At 52.0% G+C, this 13,850-nt stretch overlaps 3 protein-coding genes across 3 annotated transcripts; 2 read left to right on the top strand and 1 right to left on the bottom strand.

Annotated features, from left to right (window-relative positions):
• Nucleotides 1–1,698: 1,698 nt before the first annotated feature.
• Nucleotides 1,699–4,948, top strand: D7B24_000663 (uncharacterized protein; the record flags this gene model as incomplete). The annotated part of the gene is made up of 10 exons (XM_028634915.1): nt 1,699–1,821; nt 1,880–2,067; nt 2,130–2,786; nt 2,846–3,125; nt 3,180–3,326; nt 3,383–3,475; nt 3,595–3,852; nt 3,948–4,128; nt 4,186–4,355; nt 4,418–4,948. 10 exons carry the CDS (start codon nt 1,699–1,701, stop codon nt 4,946–4,948), a joined length of 2,628 nt encoding a protein of 875 aa, XP_028498104.1.
• A 3,888-nt stretch (nt 4,949–8,836) lies between these two features.
• Nucleotides 8,837–10,658, top strand: D7B24_000662 (uncharacterized protein; the record flags this gene model as incomplete). Its single annotated transcript, XM_028634914.1, has 4 exons — nt 8,837–8,978; nt 9,385–9,567; nt 9,624–9,972; nt 10,025–10,658. 4 exons carry the CDS (start codon nt 8,837–8,839, stop codon nt 10,656–10,658), a joined length of 1,308 nt encoding a protein of 435 aa, XP_028498103.1.
• A 180-nt stretch (nt 10,659–10,838) lies between these two features.
• D7B24_000661 (uncharacterized protein) lies at nt 10,839–13,046 on the bottom strand (the record flags this gene model as incomplete). The annotated part of the gene is made up of 4 exons (XM_028634913.1): nt 10,839–11,160; nt 11,209–12,395; nt 12,448–12,508; nt 12,559–13,046. 4 exons carry the CDS (start codon nt 13,044–13,046, stop codon nt 10,839–10,841), a joined length of 2,058 nt encoding a protein of 685 aa, XP_028498102.1.
• Between the last annotated feature and the right edge of the window lie 804 nt (nt 13,047–13,850).

Genomic DNA, 13,850 nt, shown 5'->3' with positions numbered 1-13,850 from the left:
TGTTTACCGGCGTCAAAATGTTGCGCCTCACGATCAGGAGGGATGGGTGGGATGGACGAGGAGCTACGGACGGGTCCTGCGTCGACAGGACTACGCCATCCAGCTATAGCGCGTTCCTTGATGACCAAACTTTTTCTGCTGGCAGAGTATAGACCAGCCTTTTACACGGAGACATGTTGGGTCTTGTTCTCCTGTTGCATCATATGATATCACCCTCAAGATAAGTCATTTGGCGTTCTGGTTTAATGTCGTTCTTCTGCATGCAATGATGTCGATGCCGAGTCCGAATCACAGCAGTGAACAGCGTATCCCAGGTGCTTCTCGCAAGGAGGAAAACAATTCCACCGCCTAGGCCTGTCACAAGCGCGACTCAAGTTCAAGTGGTATTGTTCCGTGTCGACACACTTACACCTTCGCGTATCGTAGAGAGCAGAGACCTGCGGGAATATAAATATAGACCTGGAGCGATAGATTACACTGGCCATGCTGATTTCTTTAACCGATGACCACTTGAATTCATATTAACGCAGTCAAGTTTGAACGTTGTGAGGGAGTGGCCTAAGTAGGTAGCGCTCGGCCTTGGCCGAGGGCGGGCTCATAGCTAGGTTCTGATATCAGGTCCACAGCATTTCCAGCCCCCGAAGACTGATGCGGAGGCCGATTGGCGTGTATGTTACTTCCCAGGCCTTTAAGACAACAGTGATCATCGGACGCCGGTCTTTGACTTTCTCTTCATTACCGCCGAGCCGGGGCTCTAGGCCCGCAGTCTCTGACCAAGCTTCATTTCGGTTATTGTGGGGCAGACGGCAAATGTCGGTCCCCGGACGTCGCAAGTCCCGGGGGCCGGCCTTCCCATAACGTGCCACATCGCGACATCATATGGGGAGGGGGCACAATTGCGACAATGCCGGGCAACTTGAGCATAATATCAGAGTGGCGTCTATATACACGTGTGAAGAGACTCAGGGAGCTAATTATAGCGATGTCTCGATTGACGGCTCTCTATTCTCCGGTCCATCGATCGAGGTTTGTCTATTCGAGACAGACAACTTTTTAGACTTGACAAGGAGATATGCGGCAAACATACGTGGTATTATTCATAAACCGGTGACATAAATGCATCGCTATGTCATTTCCGCCTCGCCTAAGTGCTCCGTGAGGAGTTATCCTTCCACCAAAGGTGAAGTGCACACTAGCCATCGATCAATCGCACCCAGTTTGAATGAGGATGAGGCCATCCTATGATTTCAGCGGGAGTTAGCCTCGTCTTCATAGTAAGTCGTATAGTGGGACTGCCATGCACCCGGCTCTGGGGTTTGCTGGAGACCCTCGGCGGCGCATGCGGATCGGCGCATGCGGATCATCGCGGCCTTCGGAGCCCCGGCCTCCGCAGCGTTTGGTGTTTGCAACCAGCGAGCAGCGGAAAGAGCAAGGATAATAGCCTCCCATTGAGCTATTTCGTTGCGTGATACATTGCCGTACGGATCCCAGAGCGGACGCGAGGGGTGGCGCTAATGAGGCTATGACTCCCAGAGTCAATAAGAACCATCAACCAGCGTCAGTCTGCTGGTCAAATTTGTTTCCTTCGGATCCTTAAGACAGCGTTCTCGCAATTGTCATCCTCTGTCTAAACATTCTGCCTCTACCATCACACTCCAGGGCTGGATTCTGATCCTATTATTCGGATTGTATCACACGATGAGTGAAGAATCGATCGGCAACCCTGCTGCCAGCGATGGCGGAACCACCCATGCCGGCACGACAGATTCTCGCAATGGCGGAGGCATTCCACAGCACACGTCCGCGATGTCGGCTTTCTTAGTGAGTCTAACCGCCTTCTCAAGCCTGCAAACTAGAGTACACTGACCCTGTCGAACAGAGAGTGTTTTCTTACGGCACACCAACCATTTATCTTCTTCAAGCAATTGCCGCCATCGCGGCATGCGGCTCTGGGGTCGCCCTCGCCATGGTCAATCTCGTCCTCGGAAACTTCATCAGCCTGTTAAGCGGGTTCAGCTCGGGCAACGACATCCCTGATGACTTTATGTCGCTGGTTTCCAAGCAATCGTATGTAATGCTGCGAGTAACGAGTAACAGCACTCTGTAATTCCATTATTGACAAGCAACAGACTTTACTTTGTATACATAGGAATCGCTCGCTTCGGTTGCATCTACATCTACTCGACAGCCATGACATATGCTGCTCTACGACTGGGCCGCAATCTGCGACGCGACTACATGCGTTCCGCGCTTCGTCAGGAAATCAGTTTCTTCGACTTCGGCAGCGTAGGATCAATATCCATGCAGGCTACCTCAAATGGCCGATTGATTCAATCTGCCACCTCGGAAAAGCTGGGGCAGATGATCCAGGCTAATGCAACCTTTGTCGCGGCATTCATCATTGCGTTCGTGAGCCAGTGGAAGCTCACACTCATATTGATCTGCATTGTGCCTGCTTTGATCCTCATGGTCGGGACTGCTGGTGGTATCGACGCAGGCATCGAGACAAGCATTCTCAAGGTCTACGCTCAAGCCGGTGCCTTCGCCGAATCATCACTGGGAAACATCCGGGCCATCAAAGCCTTCAGTCTAAGTTCAAGGATCGTTGATCAGTACACCAAGTACCTGGACGAGGCCCGTACCTTGGGCCAAAAGAAGAATGTTCTGTACGGCCTTCTCTTTGCCGGAGAGTACTTTGTCATGTTTGCCGGCATGGGTCTTGCCTTTTGGCAGGGCATCACGATGATTGCTCGCGGAGAGGTTGACGATATTGGTACAGTTTTTACGTAAGTTCTTCCACCCAGTACTGCAGGCCATGCCTCACGCATATGCTTACTCTGTTCAGTGTGCTTTTCTCTGTCGTGATTGCCGCAGCCATGTTGAATTCAGTTGCTCCCAACATGGTGACTTTTACAAGAGCGGCGACAGCCGCCTCCGAATTGTTCTCTCTTATTGATCGCAAATCGAATATTGATCCATTTGATCCTGCGGGACATACCATTGCTGAGGTTGACGGATCGATCAACATCCGCGGACTGTCTTTCAGCTACCCAACTCGACCGGATATCACTGTGCTAGATGATTTCAGCCTCTACATTCCCGCCGGAAAGGTTACGGCTCTCGTGGTGAGTAGCCTCTCGGAAGAACACAGGACTGCAACCAGCTGACAATTACCCCAGGGAGCTAGTGGTTCAGGAAAAAGTACGATCATCGGACTGCTAGAAAGGTGGTATAACCCCAGCAGCGGCGAGATTACCCTCAACGACAGGCCTCTCTCAGCACTCAACCTGCAGTGGCTTCGTACAAATATGAGACTGGTTCAACAGGTACGTCAATCCAACCAAGTCCCATCACAGCGTTTCGTTGTTGATACCAAATAAAGGAACCTGTGCTCTTCATTGGTACCGTGTTTGACAATATTTCCAACGGTCTCGTTGGCACTGCGTGGGAACACGAGACCCGAGACGAGCGACTGGTACGGATAAAGGATGCGGCTAAGACGGCATTCGCGCACGACTTCATCGAGAACCTCCCGCAAGGATATGAAACGCGCATCGGTGAGAGGGGAGGTCTGCTCTCCGGCGGCCAAAACAGCGTATTGCTATTGCACGAAGTATAATCTCGCAACCCAAAATCCTTCTGCTGGACGAAGCGACCAGCGCCCTGGACCCGCACGCCGAGGAAATTGTTCAGAAAGCACTGGATGAGGCGTCGAAAGACCGGACCACAATCGTCATCGCGCAAAAGCTCAAGACCATTCAAGCTGCGGATAACATTGTAGTCATGAAGCAAGGAAAGATTGTCGAACAAGGCCAGCACCAAGACCTCGTTACCCTAGGCGGTGCATACGCAGTTCTCGTCAAGGCTTAGGATCTGTCACTCAACGAGAAGGCGAATGACTCTGAATCGGACCAAGAAGAAGATCGCAATGACTCGACCCTTGAAAGACTCATTCACTGGATCGGCACGACACGCTTGCGCATCAAAACTTGATCTCGCTCAGCAAGCGAGAAGATTATGAGCTCGCCAAAACTTCTGGCATCTTGTCTACAGCTGCGAAGCTTGTGAAGAGCACACCTGATCTACGGTGGTGGTATGTTCTTGCCCTGTTCACAAGCATTTTAGGAGGTAAGTCATGCCGTGACCTGTATCTTACAACTATTTGATTTGAACTAACTGTGCCAGCTGGTGTGTACCCTGGCCAGGCCCTTTTGTTGGGCAAGGTCATGGACGTGTTTTACCCTGAGCTGGACCAAAGTCGCGGCAACTTCTTTGCACTCATGTTCTTCATAATGGCCATCTGTCTTCTGTTTGTCTACATGGCTATGGGGTGGGTCAGCAATCACATTGCTCAGGTACCTGTGCCCTCTTACCCCTTGACATGCTCCATCTTCATGTAAGACTAATTGTATTACAGGCTTATGGCCACGATGTGCGCAAGCGAATGTTTGCTGCCTACCTACGACAAGACTTGCGCTTCTTTGACCGCCCCGAGAATACGATAGGCGCCTTAACGAGCCGACTCGATTCCGACGCGCAGTCTCTCTTCGAGCTCATGGGCTTCAACGTTACTATGATTATGCTTTCCGTTATCACAGTTCTTATTTGCTCAGTTCTTTCCATCGTCGTGTCATGGAAACTCGGTCTTGTTGGCGTTTTTGCTGGCATTCCTCCCATGATTCTTGGTGGTTACATTCGCATCAGGGTCGAAACGAAGATGGACGCCGATATTGATGCCAAGTTTTCGAAAAGTGCATCCATCGCATCCGAGAGTGTGACAGCTATCCGCACGGTTTCATCACTTGCCATCGAAAATGATGTTCTACAACGCTATACGGACGAGCTTGACACCGCCATATCTGAGGCCAAGCTTTCGCTCGTTTCCATGATGGTGTTCTTTGCCTTCACCCAATCCGTCGAGTTCTTCATCTTGGCCCTGGGCTTTTAGTAACTACGAATGAATTCAGAAGAATACAAGGTCATCGTCACTAATATGAAAATAGGTGGGGTCGAATCTCATCGCTGCCGGGGACATCAACTTCTATCAGTTCATAGTCTCCTTCATGGCTGTGTATTTCTCTGGCCAAGGCTGCGCTACTATGTTCACGTTTGCAAGCAGTAGGTCCAAACGCTGCGTGTATAAATATCTATTCATGACTACTTACACAACGCAGGCTTTACGAAGGCAAACTCTTCTGCAAACTATTTCTTCTGGGTTTGCGGCCTGGAAGCCACTGTCAGGGAGACGGACCAAAACGCAAGTGTCGTACCTGCGAACGGCTGCACATCCTACGATCTCGATGGTGTGCAGTTCTCATATCCTCTTGCTCCTGATAACCGTGTTCTCAAGGGCGTATCAATGACCATCCGTCCAGGACAATTCGTTGCTTTTGTTGGGGCCTCTGGGTGTGGCTAAAGTACGATGGTGTCTCTTCTTGAGCGGTTCTATGATCCGACGAGTGGTCAGATCACCATCGATGGCTCACAAGATCTTGCCGATATTAATCCTAGGCTCTATCGCCGTGCTGTTTCTCTCGTGCAGCAAGAGCCCGCACTATTCCCAGGCACCATCAGAGACAACGTTTCCATGGGTGTCGACCAGGATGATAGTGGGGAGATAACCATCGATGACCCTACCATCGAAACTGCTCTTCGCGCTGCTCACGCCTGGGATTTTGTCAGTTCGCTCCCAGAGGGCCTCAACACCTCTTGCGGCACGGACGGCGCACAACTCTCTGGTGGACAGCGACAGCGTATAGCAATTGCTCGAGCACTTATTCGCAATCCGAGGGTCATTCTCCTGGATGAAGCTACAAGTGCTTTGGACACCGAGTCCGAAAGAATAGTGCAAGCCGCTCTGATGGAAGCTGCTTCAACCGACAATAAGATCACGATTGCAGTTGCTCATCGTTTGTCAACAATCACAAACGCAGATCGTATTTTCGTCTTCTATAGCGGACGAATTGTTGAGGCGGGGACACACGCAGAACTTCTTGCCCGGGGCGGTATGTATGCTAAGGTGTGCGAAGCTCAGAACCTTCAAAAAGCTCTCTAGGCATTGATAATTCCTGTTTTCGACGCATATTTTGTTTTCTTTACCAATTCCCAGCTTCCACAGTAGATACCTTCTCATCACTATGTACTCCTAAATAATTATTGTTTGCGCAGAAGCACACTCTGTGTGGATCTCTGGGTCGACTGTTTCTTTCTAGAACACGTCGTAGTGAGCGTCTCAGAGCGGTTGCGAGGTGAGTCCAAGACTCATCCATGTAATTTTTTATTCATCGGCCCTGAAGTAGATGGCATCGGAGTCACGCTCAAAGAGTGAATTCGAGGCACGATAGGGCCGAACTTCGAGACGCGTTCTCTTAGGCATGTGCACATCAGAAAGGATCATCATCCATTTTCGTGGATCTGTCGACCACGAGACCTTCGTCTAGTACTAAGACTGATATCTTCTGTGACCGTAATCCCGGTTTTCAAACGGCCCGCAAAGCTTCCTTTGGTCAATATAGCCTCTTCACTTCGATTCAAGTCTCTCGTAAACATGGCGTTCGTTTCGGTGAATGGGTCGCCGAACCCCAACTCAGGCTCGTACTGGTGTTGAATACCCGTTTGCCTACTCGACCACACCAGGTGCAGTTCGATAGGGGTATCACCAACCATCGGGCTGCTCTTGTGGGATTGTGTTGAAGGAGCTGATCGACCATTGGAGGAGTTTCTCGCAATTCTCATGTACAGCGGGATGATAGTTGTCACTGCAATATAGACGAGAGTGACTGCCATCTCGGCAGCACACCACACGACCAGCGCGACAGTGTCTCCTGGTTCGGTATACAAACGTTAGTCTATCGAGAACAGAAAAAAGAAATAACTGGAAATGAACTGCACCAGTATAGTTTTCGCTCCCTAGACCTGGAAGATTGATGGTTCGGACAATTTCACATATCGCAGCGCTGTTTCATGTCAGTTGCTGAGTATTCGCAGAGGGTTTGACTATAACAACACACAGTATTCCAAAGCTCAGACTAATGCCGACGATGGCTTTTTCTCTTCTTTTCATTTCGAGCCGGCTTATGAAGATCCACGGGAAAGTGGCGAAGAACAGATCCACGAACACGCAAAAACCTGTTGTTTTATGTCAACAGCGTGTACCATGACGGCAATGCTCTGAAAGCCAGCCTGAACTTACAGCCAAGCAAAATTGCGCAAGGAACTGGCTTTATGATACAATGTCCTTCAACTCTCGAGTCATAGATGCGCTGCGCTGGCAGACACTTGGCCCCTGTTAGTGGCCAGTATCGAGGGGTAGCTATCATGGCGTATCCTACCTGGAACCAGCACAATATGGCCGTCATGCAAGAGGCGAACAAGAGTGAGCCTCCGGCGCCCCAGATGGACAATCGATGCCACTTGACGACCACAATTCTCAGAAGAAACAGAGCAAGAGACATCTTGCTCATTCCCATGCCGAGAATGATGAATGTCTGGCCGACTAGCTCCCATTTGTGCGCTGTTGCCGCATCATTGAGAGATAGGGTGTGTTGATCTCTTCCGAATCCATAGTTTGCCGAGATGTGCAGGAAGAGGTTGTGAAGAAATAGGAATACCTGCGATTTCACCCTTCAGCATCCGGCCCGTTTCAACACCATTGCCAGTAACGAAGCTTTCGACGGAGAAAGTTGATAATCCGGTCCTGATGGCGGCCAAGCGAGACCAACCCAGCTCCAGAAGTACATGTGGTCATCAACTCCGACTGAGCGTCATATGAGGATTCGAGTGTACAGTCGAAGAAGAAGAAAAACGCAGACGACGACCGTCAACTATCAAGGCGGACTAAGTTAGCCAAGGTGAGTCCAAGAGTCCATGATATAATGCACCAGTCAGGATGCTGCTCACGGCAGAGCGGCACAGGGGGCAAAGACCAACACGAAACGCATACATACCGCCCACATCATGGCGAGGACCCGCGGGGCCTCCCCTCCAATCATCTTTACTGGCTTGAGGTCTGCGCGCCCGCGAGAACATACTCGGGTGAGGTGTTCGTGATGGGGAGGCGCAACATGAACTGAGCAAAGAGATAAGGATCATTACAAAGGGAGGAGGACCACTTGGCGACGATCACAAGCGAGGCATCGGCAGCTGTCCCACAGACCCTACACTCAAGGGCAACACAAGCCCACAAGACCACTGACCGATCTGAAAGGAGGCCCGCGCCAAGATCTGGGCTGGAGGATGCGGGTTGGAACCCCTGTATTGGCCATCCAACTTTGCCTTCACAAGGTCCTCCACAGCTGAAGGGATGCCATCGAGCTGTCCAAGCCAGATTCGCCTCAGCCCCCTTCAGATCGGTAAGACCCAGTGCCGTTGACCTGAGAAGTAAATTCATTGCCCGCCCGGATGCAAATTGACATGATGCAATCAACTGACTCGATTTCTGTGAAGGCCATCCAGCGGCCGACTGATTATGTTCTGCTCATGCGGGGAGAGGGCTCAGGAAACTCCAGGAGCCCAACAAGGCAGCCGACTCGCGATCTCGTCCCGCGTTTTAGCGATAGTGGATGGCCTTGGCCCTCTTCGCCTCTCTGTGGAGCTGGCGAATCAACGCATCACGGGGAACACGGACCGTTGCCTATTGTGCAAGGAACATCGATCGCATTGGTCTCGAGGTGCAGATGCAGAACAGGGGTTTGATGCAACCAGGTGAAGATGTGGACCATATGAAGGAGAGGGAAATCACTTTTTTGATCAATTGACCCAGCCGACCTGGTCTGAATCGGCGCTCCTTTGCGACACCTCTTGTTCCCCGACTCGTGGCTGTTTATCTTGTCTTCCAATGTCGTCGTTGAATCTGCCGGATATCCTGCCACAGAAGGTTCTGCATGTGGCGAGCCTCGTCTTCTTAGCTTGGGTCACTTGGTGTGTATGGGCGTACACGACGTCGCCGCTGAAGAAATACCCAGGGCCGTATCTTGCAGGTGTGTGCTACCGAGTTTGTCATTCAGACTGACCAAGTGGCTGATGTGATCACGCCTGTGCGACGTCAGGATGGACCAATCTCTGGAGATTCTACCGTGTTTTGAACCTTGATTCGCATCTGGTTGTTGCACGTCTCCACGAAAAGCATGGTCCAGTTGTTCGAATCGGACCCAACCTACTCAGTTTAAAAGATCCTTCTTTGATCAAGACAATTTACAAGTATCAGGATGATTGGGTCAAGGTGACTATCCCTTACCGTCTTCCTCCCATGTCTTCCGTTGGCACACGCCACAACAGCTTGCTTGTCATGGGCCGTTAACACGCCGGAGTAGACCGAGTTCTATCATGGCGGTTCGACAAGAAACTCTGCCGGTAAACCGATATTCAACGTCTTCGGCTTATCAGACCGAGAAGACCACGCGCGTGTGAGAAAGCCAATCGGGAGGCTATACTCGCCGGCCGGTGCGCTGGCCATGGAGAAGCATGTCGACAAGGCCATCTCCCAGTTTCTTGCCCAGTTAGACGAGCGCTTCGTCAATGGGCCGAACGCAGGAGCAGCGTGTCAGCTCGAGCGATGGTTTCTGTATTGTCAGTACCCAGCCTTGACGCCGAGAAACCGGGGCTTTCGCTGACCAAGATTTCAGTTGCGTGGGACGTCATCGGCGACATCACCTTCAGCCAGCCCTTCGGATACATGAAGCACGGCCGTGACTTTGACGGCACCCTCGCTGATTCGGAAATGGCGATGAACTACTTCGCAGTCGTCGGCCAGATTCCCATATTAGATTTTGCCGGTGCCCAAAACCCGCTGCTAAAGCTCATCTCGAAAGCGCCCTTCACCACAGCCAACGCTATTGCGCGCGGCCATCTGGTCAACCGACTTGCCGGGAACGACAAGGACACACACGATCCAGGCATGCCCGATTTTCTGGATGGATTTATCGAGGCGCAAAAGTTATACCCGGAAGTTGTCTGCGATGGACAGATCCAATCGTGAGTTCTACGTCCCCAAAGTCTAGAGAAATACCAGGTTGACAGCAAGCAGATATCTCCTCATCAACCTTATCGCAGGCGCTGACACAACAGCCATATCGTTGTCTTCCGCGATTTACTTCAGCCTCAAGCATCCCAGCGTGTGGACTCGACTTGAAGAGGAAGTACTGGCCGCGGACCTACCAGATGACTACCCCGCCTCTTACAAAAAGTCCCGCACCCTTCCATATTTGAACGCAGTCATTCGTGAGTCCATGAGACTTCATCCCGGTGTGGGCATGCATCTAGAGCGGTACGTACCCGCGGGCGGCCTGCCGTTGCCTGATGGAACTCTTGTACCGGCCGGTTCCATGGTCGGGATGAACCCGTACATCGTCAACCGGACGGTGGTCTTTGGTGAGGACAGTGGCGAGTTCAGGCCTGAAAGATGGCTACAGAGTCCGGGAGAGAGTACCGAAGAGTACGAGAAGCGACTCGTCAAGATGAACGATGCCGAGCTCTCCTTCGGCGCTGGAAGCCGGATCTGCGGTGGGCGGCACATTGCAAATCTGGAAATTTCCAAATTGATTCCTACGTTGATCAGACGATATCGTATTGAATTGGTCAATCCTAACCAGGAATGGGTTGTAAAGAATGGATGGTTTATGAGACAAACTGGGGTCAATGTCAGGCTACAGCGCCGATAACTGTCGTCACAAGTGGGTTCATTCAAGCGATGAGAATTAAATCCGAAAATTGACAAGCAAAGAAACAGTTTCTTTTGAATTGGAATGGTCTGGTATCAAAAGCTAAACACGCTTACCCCCAGTGATGGGGTATCTCCTAGAGCACAGTAACGATGGGGGATGTAAGTAGAAAGTAAGAGCCTATCGCTCAGTTACAGCCTTCTCCTGACCCTCAATCCTCTTCTTCTCGTGGTCATCGGGCGTCGCCGTGCCTGAAATACCCTCGCCATCTCCCTGGCCCTCGGTGATCACGTGTCTCGTGGGCTTTTTCCCACCGAGCATGCTCTTCACCGTGTGAATCAGGGTCGCGCGGCCCTCGAAAATCGGATAGAGACCAACAGCGCAGAAGGAACAGAATATCCACATTATGCCGACAACGACCCAGCCAGTGAAGAACGGTTTGCTGAAGATGTAGGCAGAACCGTACATGGGCATAGGCCAGAGAATGAGCATGGCAAGAGTCCTACACACGTTAGCCGGGTACCGCGAATGCGTAGACATGAGAACGTACATGATAACTGTGGCGGTGACTGAGATCTTGAACGCGCGACGAAGCATGGCCTGTTCGCGCTCAAATTCCTCGCTTGTCTCCTGGTGGCCACCGGGAGTCTCCTCCAAATCGACACCAGCGGCATTAGCGAGATCATGATCATCGCCCTTGCGGATCTCCATCATGGACTGCCAATCGTACTTGTCGACACCGAAAATGAGGGTGAAGATCGGGATAAGGACCAGAGGAGAAAGAAGAGCCACGACGTTGCCGACTAGCATAGGGGTGTTGGACCCGGTGCAAGTGACATCGAGGACGCCGCAATCCTTCTTGGCCGTAACAAGCCAAGCAATGATGGCAAGGATGGTACCAAAGATGGGCGTGAGTGTTGCAGCCCACTTGTTCTGGCCGCGCCAGATGAGAGTCAGGGTGGCAGGCAGAACGGCGGCCGAGATGAGGACTCCCATAAGAACGTAGAGATAGCCCATAGAGATGCCATTGTAGAACAAGCCGACGGAAACAGAGCTGATGACTAGTGCATAGCAGACGACCACGACGTGAGAGAAGTGGATGAGGCGAGCACCAGAAGCATCGGGCTTGAAGTACGTGCGATAGACATCGTAGGTGAAGATGGAAGAAACGGCAATGAGCTCAGCACTGCTGGCAGATGTAACAGCCATAAAAACCATGAGCAGAGTGGCTACAGCACCACCCTTGCCGAGAAGTGCAACCGCAGCGTAGGGCAGGGCGAGGCCAGCAGAGACCTCAGCTTCAGTCATGCGCTCGGGGAAAGTGGGAAACCTGGGGTTACTTTCGAGAGCAAGGGCAGAGAGTCCCATGGTGGTAGCTGTGAGCCAAGGAATGGCAAACCAAGAAAGACCACCGATGATGTAGCCGGGGAGAGCGTGTACAGGCGAAGCAGCGATAGCCTTATTATAGTAGCCATTATCGAGGAAGACGGTGCCAAAGTTGCCAACGATGTTGATTACGAAGAACTCAACACCACCCTGGGATCGCATCGTCAGGTAGGATCCTTCAGCGTTTCCAGAGACGGGGTGGCGAGAGGCAGCTTCGATGAGCAGGTCGTAAACCTTGGAGGGACTGCCCAGAACATCGGAGCTGGCGTAAGCAGTGAGAGAGAAGATGATGATGATAATGAGGAGAATGAAGGTATGGACAAAGTCTGTGAGAAACGTTGCTTTGAGACCCTATCAGATGTTAGCATGGTTGATTATGTCGCTCAGACTTGCTACCACTTACTCCGACGATGGTGTAGGCCACAACACCAACAGGCAAAAGGAAGATGGCAGCCACAGTGTGCCTTTCAGCATCAGTATCTCCGGTGCTTGCAAGGTAGGCTCGATGACTTACATGCCAGTCAGGGCGTTCACAGTTGCGGCGCCTCCAACGATCAGCATCAAGGTGACGAGGATGTTCGTCATGAGGCCAAAGACGATAAAGACGAGATGGGCAGGGGTTCCGTAACGAGCTTTGATGACTTCGAGGAATGTGTGGGCGTTGGGCGCCCTTCTCTTGAGCTCGATGGCGATGGTCGCAAACAGGAGAATTTGGACAGTGGCCCCAGATGCGTACCAGAATGGACCGGAAACGCCATATCGGTAGCACACACCAGAAGATTGAAGAAGGGTGGCTGCCCAGGTCCAAGATGAAACGACAGCAGAGCCAACAAGACCAGACTTGACAGTTCGGCCAGCGGTGGTAAACATCTCGGACGTCTGCAACTCTCTGTTGTACCGTTTGAGGACATAGGTGGTGGCGATCATGCCGATGGCAAAGAGGAATCCAACACCAAGGACGATGCCGTAGCCGACGCCCTGATTAAGCGCTGCGGTAACCATGGTGTCTATGGGAGCTCCTGGGCTCTCCGAGTCGAGTGCTGTTGAGATCAAGTGCTACTCGCAGTTTCCAGGTCTCCACAACGTCGGGGGCCTTAGGATCTATATATGTGCTACCTGCGGGTTGGCGGTGGTGGGATCAAGGTGGCCGCCGGCCGGCAGAGCTTCAAAGTTTCACATGAAGCTGCATTGCACTTGGGCTGCCGCAAACGTGGTAGACGAGTCGCGTGCCGGAGGACCATGGGGGTGGCTAACGAGGGCCACCCCGGCATTTGGTGCGCGGGGAGACATGGAACACGGGGGGTTGGTTTGCGGCGTATTCGAGGCCGGGCTATCATGAAGATGGCCGAAGGCCAGGCAGGGCAGCATGTTAGGCATGTTTTCAGCTTACAGCCATGTGGGAGGTCCGACGGCCGATGGCGGCGTGGAGAAAAGGGTCCAGCGCCTGGCAAGGCAGTAGGTATGTTCCCTTAGTCAGAAGATTGTCGACACGCAGAAGAGGTTGTCGTCGGGGTAGAGATAAGGCCAAGAGATTTGAGCGGTCATAGAATTGAGGCTAACCTCAAAGCTCTGTCAGGGGTGACCTCCAGCCAATGACCACCAGCAGATGAGGCCAACGGAGCGCACCAAGCAGGAGGATGCGGAAGGGGCTGATTGGACTGGCCGACGGCGAGGTCAAGATAAGAGCTGTACATGATTGACCTGATCAGCGGTTGTCAGTACGAAATGCGAAGCTCTCTGAGATGGCTGTGAGAAAGTCTGCCGTTGGTTGATCCTGTGACAAGCGGCCGCTGTGGTGTTGGGGGT

Source organism: Verticillium nonalfalfae (genome assembly GCF_003724135.2).
Source record: "Verticillium nonalfalfae strain VnAa140/NRRL 66861 chromosome Unknown scaffold_11, whole genome shotgun sequence".
NCBI classification, from domain to species: Eukaryota; Fungi; Ascomycota; class Sordariomycetes; order Glomerellales; family Plectosphaerellaceae; genus Verticillium; species Verticillium nonalfalfae.
The sequence above is the reverse complement of the archived record's forward strand: the minus strand, read 5'-3'. Positions and strand labels throughout refer to the sequence as shown.